General features: G+C 42.0%; 1 protein-coding gene across 1 annotated transcript; it reads left to right on the forward strand.

The window, feature by feature from the left end:
* Positions 1–881: 881 nt before the first annotated feature.
* On the forward strand, positions 882–4,217 carry tmem256 (transmembrane protein 256). The gene is made up of 4 exons (XM_076724699.1): positions 882–1,012; positions 1,634–1,671; positions 2,136–2,216; positions 3,548–4,217. Exons 1-4 carry the CDS (start codon positions 931–933, stop codon positions 3,689–3,691), a joined length of 345 nt encoding a protein of 114 aa, XP_076580814.1. The 5' UTR covers positions 882–930; the 3' UTR covers positions 3,692–4,217.
* Positions 4,218–11,943: the final 7,726 nt, after the last annotated feature.

The raw sequence follows: 11,943 nt of genomic DNA on the forward strand, positions 1-11,943 counted from the left end.
TAATTTTCTTTTCCATTTGCGAAGTGGGGGTCAGTGCATTATAGTGACTTTTGAGCCTTTTCTGTCCTCCATGCTTAGCTGTGATAGCACCGGAGTCATCACAACATGGAATAAAACCATAATATAATAAGGTGCTTACTTTGCCACGGTTGCGCAGCATCTGTTCTGCAACAGATACATGAGAGCTTTGAAAGTCAGAAATGACCAGCCATAGGATTAAAATACTCCTACGCTCCCACATACATAGCCTCAGTAGAGGCCTAAAGGCATCACAGTGCCTGCTGAAGTGTCATATCAGTGTCAGATCTATTTGGTAGAGTTATGAAATTTGCCCGTGGGCTGAAACTGTAGCACGGCAGTAGCCATTTTGGTTCAAGCCTCCAAACGGATAACGGATGTGCTTGGTTAAAAGGTGGTGCTGCTTTCAAAGACGCAGCAGAATGTCGTAATTAAGAGCAAAAGACGGCTCAAAAAAAAAATGCTGTCATACCCAAGAACTCAAGTGAGATGTGACAGACGTTAGTGTGAATGTGATTTGTTATTTTAGTCATTGTATTGTGTGTTGGCGTACTGGCATATGTATTCTGCTTTAAGCTACTTGTTTTCATATAACTGTATAAAACAGTTAGACAATAATTGTAGAATTGTTTTATACAATTATATTCAATTGATGTATGCAAACCTTCATTACATTATATTGTTAAAACCCCTCAACTGAGATGAATTTCCGCTCTACCCCTCTCACAGCACAGCTGTATTATATTATCTGTAACATTTTATTAACATTTTTGATTTGTTTTGTTTAGCCTCTTGCGCGGGGTAGTCATAATCGTTAACGCCGGAGATTGGACGTAGGAGTTTACAGGATGACAGTAAAGGCAGCATCGCCGTTGGTCTTCCGCTTGTCGGATCCGCACGCAGTTACTAAACATGACCGCTTCTGTTATTGTCCGAAGGTTAGCAGCTCTGTCAGGGGCTTCGGCGGTGGCAGCTGGGGCATACGGGGCTCACGGTAGGAACGCTTTATGAGCTTATACTGCGTACGCATTCACGAGTCTTTCCATTGGGTTGAATAGTAAAACACCGTATGGACAGACTGCCATGTCCACCACTTACTGTTCAAGCCTCCTTCTCAAAAGACGCCTATTTAAGGTTGGCTTCCTTATCGACACAGCTGCATAACTCCTAAACATTAGCAGCCGACATTTCTTTTTCTTCTGTAGACTAATGGTTAATTCGGCATCCAAACGACACACAAAGCAGCACGTTATTTTAGTAAAATAAACAATTGTGTAATGAAGGTGACCCGCCTTCACCACATGTCATGGGGGCAGGGGGCTTTTTTAAGGAGTGGGTGAATGGTAACAATACAGTATATATACATAATAAACTTCATTTATCTACCACCTTTCATATAAGAACTGCAGCCCAAAGTGCTTTACATACATACAGACATACAGCTTCATGACATTCAGGGAAGAAATTATTGCTATAATAATGTGTGGAGAGCTGTAGGGAACCTTAAAGAGAAGTAAGCCACTAAAGTGTGTGACTTATTCAGATGGTACGTATTTGACATTTCAAATAACCTGCTGCATTATGTCATTTTTCTATTCCGTATTTCTTGTTTCAGGTTTCAAAAACAGCGACCCTGATGACTACCAGAGAGTGGTAGGTAAATACAACTGTGAATTGCAAATCTGGATGTTAAAATTTATTTGAAAACTTTCCACTTAGTCACTGCCGCAGTCTCCTAACAGAGCTTCTATTTCAGAGATCTTGCCGGAGATCATGCTCTTGATTATGCAGCTTAGAGATTGCTTTTAGAAATACTGTAACAGTGTATTTTATACTCATAGTGTGACTGGAAATTTTCTGGAAGTCGAAAGACAGGAAAGAGGTTTTAAAATAGGATGCTGTGCCTTCAAACTTACCTCCTCCTCCCTGGCTTCACCTGTGCTGAGGCACCTGGTTGCTGCCTTTTTTATGATGTTCCGACTTCAACGTGTGTGCTGTTATCGGCCGGGATCGATACTCAGAACCATCCCGACCTCAGGAAAAGATGAAGAAATTCTTCAGTCCCTTAGATTCACTCTTTCTCTAAGTGCTTTGTCTCTGTGTCTCTGCCTCTGCAGCTATTTGAAACTGCCAACAAGTACCACTTCTACCACAGCCTGGCCCTGCTGGGTGCTGCCCACTCTGGCAAACCTGCGGTGGTGAGTATGGAAGCCTAATACCAAGTCTCAGGCCTGGATGGCTTTTCAAGATTTTGCATTGTGTGTGTGTGTCCTGGTTTCATCACTTTATGAGCAATAGAATTTCCAACACAATACAAAACCTGCACTGCCAAGTCTTTGCAGTGTGAAGGCTATTTATAAATTCATTAGCCACAAAATATCTGATTGAAAATCACCAAACCGCATGAAAAGGAGATGCACGCCAGATTGTGTGTGAGCTATGTCGTGGCCAATCCAGTCAGGATCTCGTGGATGTCGCATCTAGTGGGAGCATTTGGAGGAGATAATTTGGGCTGGACTCCAGTGATTTCCAGCTTAGGGGAACGTCTGCTGTAGCCAAGAAATACACGCCAAGATGGGGAGCGGCTTGGCTAATTTGAATTTGAAGAAGCAGAAATTATGATCTGGTATTGTACAGTACAGAACAGTGACCAATAAGCTACCAGCTACAACATGCTGACTACACAGGACACCTCCACCGACCTGAGTCATCTGTCAGACCTGAGCACCATCTGCTGCTTTGAGTGAAAACTAGTTATATAATTTTTTGAAAAAGCAGCAGAAATAGAGAAAAAGCCATGGTTAAATCCTCCAGCCTCGGCTACAAGTAGTGGTAGTACAAATGCAGACCTTGAATTCCAGAATCATTGTACGCCATGCTCTGTGGCCGCTTGCAGGCTGTGTATACTCGGTTCACCTCCATTCTGTTTGCGTCTTGTTTTCGGGATGTTGTGTGCTCCCATTGTAATGTTCTTTGCAACATTGTTGGTTTTATAACAGCCCTTGAGCTGAAGAATACAACAATGTACGAAAATACAATCGCATAGATGCCAGATCAGCCCACCCACCCCTCCATCCCACATACCACCCTCCATTACCCAGGCACATCCGCCCAGTCATTTCTTCAGAAATTCTTCACACCAATTCAAAGAAAAGGGAATAAAAACAGTCTATAATATATACATAAAATCAACAATAGTTGCGGAGAGGGAATAGATAAATATCCCTTGTGCATCAGTTTTGTTTAAAGGGCAGGATAAAAAGAAAAGACTATAAAACAAACCTGTCTGAGTCACATAACAGATCTACTGTGGGTCATCTCTCCATTGCATGGTTTTACATTTGTTGGTTGTGATAAGGACCCTTCTAATGAATTTGAGTTTGTTTTTATTGACTCTTGAATCCGTGACAGTTCGAGAACACGCTACGCTTCATTTAGCTTTCAGTGCAATGACTTTCTTCCATCAGACCGGTTAAAAATAGATGATTAAAAATGTTTCTTGTGTCTCCTCTCCCTCCCCTCTGTGCAGGCTGGTACCCTCCTGGTAGCGGGCATGGGGATGTTCTGTGGCGCTCTGTACCACCAGGCCCTGACAGGGGACCCCAGTCTAAGCAAGGTGGCTCCCACGGGGGGCATGGCTATGATCGCTGGCTGGCTGGCCATTTTTCTCTGAACTGTAATGGTTCGCAACCCCTCCACAGGGCCAGAACGTGACACTGAGCTGTCAGATTGTTAATGGATGAACTGGAGAGCTTGTGAGAGTTGGCTGAGAGGTTTAAAGTGTTGAGTTATATCACACACCTAACTGCTGCCTGTCACGAGTAGTGGGTGTCAACAGGAGATAAGGTCATGACAGGATTATCACTTTTCTGCTTTTGCTGCCTGTTGACTGGTGGCCTTTGACGATTTTGTTTCAGTTGAAATAGATAAGCGAATGAATACCTCACATCATGCAAGCGCAGTTTTGTACTGGTAAGAATATCACTAATGAGCAAATAGAAATTCCCACTGCTATACATGGCTTGACTGTGAATAATATAATCGTATATCCTGTTTCTTCATTTTTACTATATTTTCCCTTACTGCAGTAAATACAGTTCATACTTCTGTACATTTATACAGCTTACGTATGGCAAATAGAGTAAAACTAAAGAAAGCAATATGAAGGATTTAAAATGAAATAAATACTTTTTCTTACACATTGTTGGGTTGTCCTCTCCTTATCTCTCCAAGGGCTCGGCAGGTACAGCATGTGATCAGCTTCGTCCATTTGTTCGTCAATGAATATCCATATTTGGATCAGCTTGAAAAGATAGAATCCAGAAAGAGGCTTTGTTTTTCCTCACAAGCGACTCAGTATGTAGGAATTCAGTGCCGATTGGCTGCTCCACTATATTTACTTGACAGTAGCTCCTCTGCAGACAAGCAAGTACAACTACAAAATGTTACTTTCATGTTAAGACATCAAAAATGGTCCCTAATAGCAGATTTCCTAAAACGATGACATGAATGAATATGATATTCATACTACTCATAGATGTTAATATCTTTGAGTACTAGATGTGCTGTTTCCAGGAATTTCCCCTTAGTGCCACCAGCAGGTTGACTTCCAAATTTTGTGTTTAGTGCTAATTAGCATCTTTTCGCATATTCACACTGTAAACTAAAATGGTGAACTTGGTAAACATAATACTTCGCATCAGTGTGTGAGCATTTTAGCATGTAGAAGTTAGCCTAAGTTTTACATTTGTCATATTACTACTTTTCTTTATGTGATGGATCTGGCTACTGCTTTAACCACTGATACTGGACTCTTCAGGTGTTCATCATATACATATATAGTACATTATATATATTTTTGACAAGCTTCTTGTCTGTACTTCATTGTTTATTTTAAATCCTTGCGTAGTTGTTACCAAAAGAACGTTTACTACCCATACAGTACTCTGCAGACCACCTTCAGTGCTAATTTCACTACATGTCTCCCAGGTGGATTTACAGCTGCTGGAATACCAAAATGCAAACCAGTCACAATTGACTAAAGCCAAGGCCAGCTGAACAGGAGTCCTCAGTGTGTGTTTTTTTTTGGAAAGAGTGGCTAAACCCATAGGATTCACTACCTATGGCAGCCAAAATAAATCATCTCTCTTGCAGTGCTGCATGTCTCCACAGCCTCAAGCATTTGATCCTCTTAAGTGGTAGAACACAAAAGAGTTCATTACCCACGGCCTCCCCTTCGCCGGGGCCATGTTCCAACCACTCCGCATTCAAATTGAAAGTGAAATCCATTCAAACACTAATTTGCCTTCCTGACTGTAGGCCCACGAATGGAGACCTTTAGAAAATAGCTGTATAAATCTCCGGGTCAATTTGCTGGGGTCGGCACATAAGCCGAGGCTCTGCTCAGAAAAGAAGGCACCATTGACTGAACTCGTTGCCAATGAGCTCTCGATCATGACTCATAAAACCCTCATTACAATTTAGTGGCTATTGGGAGGCATTCTGCTGTTCCAAGACCAAGCAATCCCACGGCACAGAAAGCTCCGACACCCCGTCACATATCTGACTCACAACTTTAAAGCTGATGGGAGACACCTGACTGGAAGTTACAGGATGTTCCGCACTGTCGGGTGCATAGTTGAGGCGCCGTCATCAAATTTTCAGCTCCGTGTGAAACAGTTGACGGGGAACTCATGTGATTCTCTGGCAAGATGTGAGCTCCGCATTTTGACCAGTTTCACAGAGGAGTCTTATTTTTGGGCTATTTGCTTCTCTCCTCTGCAGCTGACAGTCAGATGCGTGGATGCCGCTGTTGCCAGTACAGCACCTCTGTGCTAAAAATCCATCTGGAACACGATGTTCTGCTCAGGCAGATCACATTTAATGCGTGAGCACGAGAGAGGGAGGAATGGAAAGTGAGATAAAAAACACTTGTGTCAGTCTCTTTTACCATAACTTTCCAGGTTATTCAGACAAAGCTGTTCAGTCGCTGAGTCGCTGTTCTCAATACAATATTATTTCCTTGAAAGTAGATTTAATGTGGCTATTTTCATGCTGATCTCATTTCAAAGTGAGTAAAGTGATCACAATGACATTAATCACACATATGAAATACAAATTGTATGTTTCTTCAGTATTAAGTGTTTTGCCACTTTCATTTTACCATCTAAACTTGCAGTTGTCAGTTTAGGAATATGCAACATTTAAGCACAGTCTCCTTTTTCTGTGCTTTCGACCACTTCACATGGCCTTCATATGCAAATGGTGTTATGGAATAAAATCATCGCAGCCACTGAGCTCACATTTTAACATCTCCATGACAACTGAACAGACTCCATCCCTGATAAAAAAAAAAAAAACTGTGCGATATGGTTGAAAGCTGGAGAAGAAGAGAGCTTGTAGGTGGACCTTGAGGTGGGATTTTAAAAATAACAAAAGGTCTTAAAAGCTGGATTGACATGCAGCGAACCTGCTACGCTTTGACTGGATTGGAATTCAGCCTTCCAGAGTCTGCAGCAGAGAAGAATCCCCACAGCGTGAAGCTGACACCATCATGCCTCACACTCAGGATGGCAAATTTATTATGATGTGCCAAACATCGTGGTGTTTAGTCTGATGGCTGAAAAGCTCAATGTTGGTCTCACCAAGCCACAGAAGCTTCTTCCAGCTGACTTCAGAGTCTCCCACCAGCCCTCTGGCAGACTGTAGCCCACATGTCAGGCAGGTTTTTTCTTTCAGATTTGTCACTGGCATGAGTGTCTGGTTGTGTTCTTAAATGGAGAAGCAAAATTGTTGTTTAAAACAAGTTTCCTGCATTTCTACATCACCTGACCTCTTGGATTAAGTCAGGAAACAGTCAGCTGGAATAAGTCTAAATTAGTTAGACTGAAGGTGCTACAAAAACCAAGAATTCATCAAGAGGAGTGTATAATTGGGTGAATCAGGAGAGGAAATGATTATTAGAGGAACGGCTATTTCATGCTTTAAATTATATTCATAAGAACATTATGGAGCTTTTGGTGGTAGTAGGTTGCAGGCTATTCTATTTCCTATATTCTACGTTAGTCTGCTGTTGTGTGGGGTGAGGGGGAGAGCGGGGCAGGAAATTAGCTTGAAATATTAAAAGCACTTAGATTAAAAAAAAACAAAACACCCAGGGCATGTGCGTAGTGGTGAAAATAAAAGGTGAGTAAACTGTAAATGTCTGGCTGAACTGTCCAGTGTTAAGTAAAGGTGAACTCATGAAAAGTGGGAAAACTGCCTTTATGTGCAGTTACCCTCCACCGCATCCCACATAATGAAATGCTAAGTATTAATAGCCACGTTACACTTACAAACTCCTCCACAAATGTCCCATCTCCACTGCCAAATCCCGTCCGATCCTAGAGCTAACGAGATGGGCAACGCTGACTCGCAAATCAGTTTGGCATTTCAGCAACAGTACAATCCCACTATCAGCTGATTTAACACTTGCCTGGAGTCGATGGGCCAAGCGGGTTCATATGCTTGCCTGTCTTATTCTTATTTTCAGTCCATGATCACAGTTAAGCTTAATGCCTGCCGAACTGTATGATTTTTAAAAAAGCAAAAAGTGAGGTAGCAAAACCTTAACTTTTTGATTAACGAGGATGCATCTGTCTGTGGTCACTGGTATCCTTGTTGCATGCTCATTCAGTTTTGAGGACGGCCACATTCTTTCCATATCTTTAAGAAATAGGTCAACATTTTGCCAAATACACTTGGATAAGAAGTTTGATACCTTTTTCATATCTGTCCATTTAATATACAAGACTGCAGCCAGGCAGCTTAGCATAAAGACTAGAAAGAGGTGCGAACAGCTAGCCTGACCATTCAGCACATTTGTTTCAACCGTGCAGACAGAAATATAAAAACAACAATTATACCCTTAGTTGTCCCTGAGCAGTTGCCCAACAAGTTGATTTAACTTTAACCTCAAGGGATGATCAGCGGCTCTGAATTTGTCCCGTATCCCCCCCCCCCCCGAGCTGCTTGAGCATACGCCTTTTCCTTCATGGTGCAGGTTTTTGCCACATTACTGACTGAACAAAAGCTAAACCTTCCAGCTCCAGGTGAAATTATACTGCAATCAAGTGAAACAGGTGTTCTCCATGTGACCAATTGTGTGACTTTTAAAAGCAACAGGTCTTTTTCACAGCAGACATTTGGACCTGCCGGCGTAGCAAAAGCACAGGTGTTACTCATCACGTTAATGATGGCTCTGTCCAAATGTCCCAGTAAGCTGTGACACAGACGACACAACATTCACTAAGCCACCATTATTCTGAATATGAAAATATTCTGAATTTAATACCAGTCACATAAACAACATATTTTATTTGAATATTCTGAATGAAGCATTTTCTGTTCAGAACAGACAAATAAGTAAGTAAGTAAGCCAGCATGCACAATACCCAGACCCTGAAACTGAGGCAGCCTGAGTGAAAAAAGCCTATTGGCTGAACCTGTGATGATTTAGACGTATCCTGTTAAAAGGGTCAGCGATCGGGATCAGAGACGTCAACGTCAAATGATTTGATTCAGGGTTGAAAAACAATAAAACATGAAAACGTCCAAGCAGGGTGATTTTTTTTTTTTTTTTTTTTTTTATAGGCTCTGTGTTGCCGTTTAATCGGCAGACCGTAAAGCAGGATGGTCTGCAGAAGCGAACCCACTGGCAGAAAGCCTGTCTGGGGTTTTGCCTCTGCGCCAGTCTGTACTGTTGTGAGCATCAGAGAGAAGAAGCACAGATACTAACGGTAGATATTGTTAATTATACCTCCAGGGACTTCCCCTGCACTTCACAAGCTTTCCTCTCCTTTATTTCTCTTACCCTGCAGACGGATTTAATTACATCAGCTTCTTCTGCGGGGGGGGGGGGGGGAGGGGGGGTGACTTCTTATACCATTGATTTCTTGGTCTGAGTCTGTTTTGGTCAAAGATGAAGAGAGTGTTTGTGTGAGAGTCATCAGTCATGACCGAGTAAGGTGATATATAGCTTATAGGAGCTGATGGGCTGACTGTGGAAAGATGCGCCTCTGGAATGAAACTCTTTGCCCAGGCATCTTACATGATTACCCACAGAACCGGGGCACACATGAGGATCTCGCAACAGACACGCACACAATATATTAAAGTGCATGCTGTATAATACACACCACAGCAGCGCCAAATCCTCTCTCAGGCATCAATCAGGCGGCAGCAGCAGCTCGCACAGTGAAGCGGAATGACTGTAATGGCCGTCCCGAGCGCTCCCACATTTCAGTCCCTCCGCTGACCTTTTCAAGCCACTTAAATGATGGTCAGCACTATCACACCCTCAGATAGATTACTCCTTCACTTCAATGGACACCGAGGCCCCATCACCACTGCCCCCTTTTCACAGCTTTATACCCAATCATTTCACTTCAATCTGCAGCACAGTGATGACGGCCATGCATCAGGGGAGCTGAAGGGATGACACCGGGGGGAGCTGCCATTGTTACCACATCACCATAACCGCTATCAGCAGCAGACGTCTCGCAGAGTAATGTAACGTCTGGGAACTGTTATTAGGCAGCTGGGAGATGGTAGACGGTGGCGGTGGTCGGGGGGTACGCGGCGTAAATGATAACTGTCTATAATGACATGCTGATGTTTTACAACTGAGGATAAAAGCTGAAAGTAACGAATTACCTTTTCTCCTGTGACACTTTAGTACTCTCTCATCAGTGCTAATTACTTGGAAAAGGTACGTTTTTTTCGGGACTTTGAGCACAGACAGGAATGTGCAGACAAGTGCAAGTTTCAAGTTGAAGTTAACCATGTTGCACAACCCTTTGCCTTTATTTCCCAGAGCTCTTCCATAGCTCTGCAAATGAGTTTTTGTTCATTCATCTCCCAGTTCTTTTTTGCAAGACTTTGTAGAAAGAGTAAAAATTCAGTATTTTGCACTGCAAAATGAAACTACAACCTGTTTGCCCAATGAAGGCTTAAGATGACGTTGGTTGCGGTGTTGCTATAGTTGTATCTTGTATTTATAGACCCTGATGAAGGCAAGCTGTCTGAAATTGTTTGGGAAATACAGTATTGTAAATTGGAGGGGTGTCCTTGATGAACAACAATGAAATAATAACATTAACCTGCTTTTAGAGCTTTTGATGCTCATTTCTTAGTTCCTGTTTGTGCATGAGGACACATGCTATATTTTTATCCTAATTTCCTTCTTCCTATGTTCATTTTACCTCCATTAGATCTTTGTTTTATATTCTTTTATCACTTTTTCTTCACTCATTTTGCTGAACAAGCGCTGACTTGCTGTCAGAGATTGGATCTTTGAATATCAGACCCTCACTTGAAACATTTCCACCACCAGCCTGCAGTTTCAGCCTGATCTGACTGCCAAAGAGTAAGATTTTTATGGCGGCACCAATTCTAGACAGGGGTGATGTATGGGGGAATGACAAGAGAGCTGGTAATGCTTTTCCATCGCTGCACTTTCTGTGTAAAAAGAGGGCAAAGAAAGAGAGGACGAGTCAAAAGCGGTGAGTTTAAGAGACATCGCACTCATTTTTTTTGAAGTGTCTCAATGTGTCTGTTGAAGGCCAGGGTTGTCTCTTACCTCTTATTTGGCAGGCAGGTGGTGTCACTCCCTCAACTTGCTCATTAAGCGCTGTTTGGTACAGCATTATCTTGATAAATGTCCCACTTACACCACAGAAGAGGCTGATGAATCAGACGCTGTATGGCAGCATACGGACAGTTCTTCTCACAGTCAGTGAGATTGCAGTGTGGAGGGCTGTAATGATCCATCGACAGGCTAAGAGAGAGGTCTGACAGGTTATTCCAGACACTATCAATCCAACCAAGTTTAGTAGTGATGCAGGAAATGAATAACGTGGAGTGTCATCAAGGAGGTTTATGCATGTATATTAACAGCAAGCGGTTCCCGTATAGGGGGAACAACTAGCAGAGATTCCAGCGTGTCCCAGGAGAACAATCAAAAGTTTCACTATACAGGAGGAAGTTTGAACTTTTTTTCAGCAAGATGAATTATTTCAATCAATTTAATGTCTTTCTTTAAATATATGGAAATTAAAAGAAGGAGAGCAGGATTTAGAGGAACTGCTCCTTAAGGGGTTTTCTACATGAATATTAGGGGTGCTATTCTGCCCGTTACTTGCCCTCCATGCTGTCGTATAAAGTCCGATGCAGTGGTTCTTGCTTTGGGTCCCTTAATAAGAACTGCTGTCTGTTTGTGGCCCCATGCCATAGCAGGTAGGAAACAAATGCCCTTAGATTCATCTTATGACCTCTAACCCGACATGTAGATAGGAAGCCACTGGTCCAGTGAAAATCTCTGTTAACTTTGTGAAAATGTAATGCTAAAATGCTGGAATAGCCCTTTAATATGGAGACATTTTGTATTTCTAAAGTGGGCTCTCTATGTTGGACAGGGTTAAATGATGAACTTTCATTTGAAATGACTTTTTGAGAATACATATGAGGTCAGCTGTAGATCTACATCTCAGTTTGGCTGAAATTATTTCGGTCTACACATAAATGTTAAGAGAGAAGAGATTTGAGAGATTTTTTTTATTTGGCTCTGCAGAAAATTTGGTTAAGAACATTTGGAATACAGAGTTTTTTTTTTTTACTGAAATGCTGAAATGCATTGAATTAAATTCAAAATTGAGCTGTAAAAAATATTCAGACTGAAAAAAAATGGCTGTAACATTGTGTTATATGTTTTGCCAATATTATAATTCTTTTGTAAAGTCACGTGGTTAATTGATGGCTCATGCAGGTCTACAAACAAAAACCCTCAATGTGTTTGATGGACGTTATCAATAAATCTAGCTTATAATTAACACCAATGAGCGAGTACTGACATGTCGCTGCAGCTACAGGAGGAAAGGTTATTCAACT

This window comes from Chaetodon auriga, chromosome 24, assembly GCF_051107435.1.
Source record: "Chaetodon auriga isolate fChaAug3 chromosome 24, fChaAug3.hap1, whole genome shotgun sequence".
NCBI classification, from domain to species: Eukaryota; Metazoa; Chordata; class Actinopteri; order Chaetodontiformes; family Chaetodontidae; genus Chaetodon; species Chaetodon auriga.

Excerpts from the sequence above, each read along its gene's own strand:
- tmem256 (XM_076724699.1), top strand. The coding sequence starts at position 931 with ATGACCGCTTCTGTTATTGTCCGAAGGTTAGCAGCTCTGTCAGGGGCT. Across the intron at positions 1,013-1,633 it reads TGGGGCATACGGGGCTCACG|GTTTCAAAAACAGCGACCCT; the intron begins GTAGGAACGCTT and ends TTCTTGTTTCAG. Across the intron at positions 1,672-2,135 it reads CTGATGACTACCAGAGAGTG|CTATTTGAAACTGCCAACAA; the intron begins GTAGGTAAATAC and ends CTGCCTCTGCAG.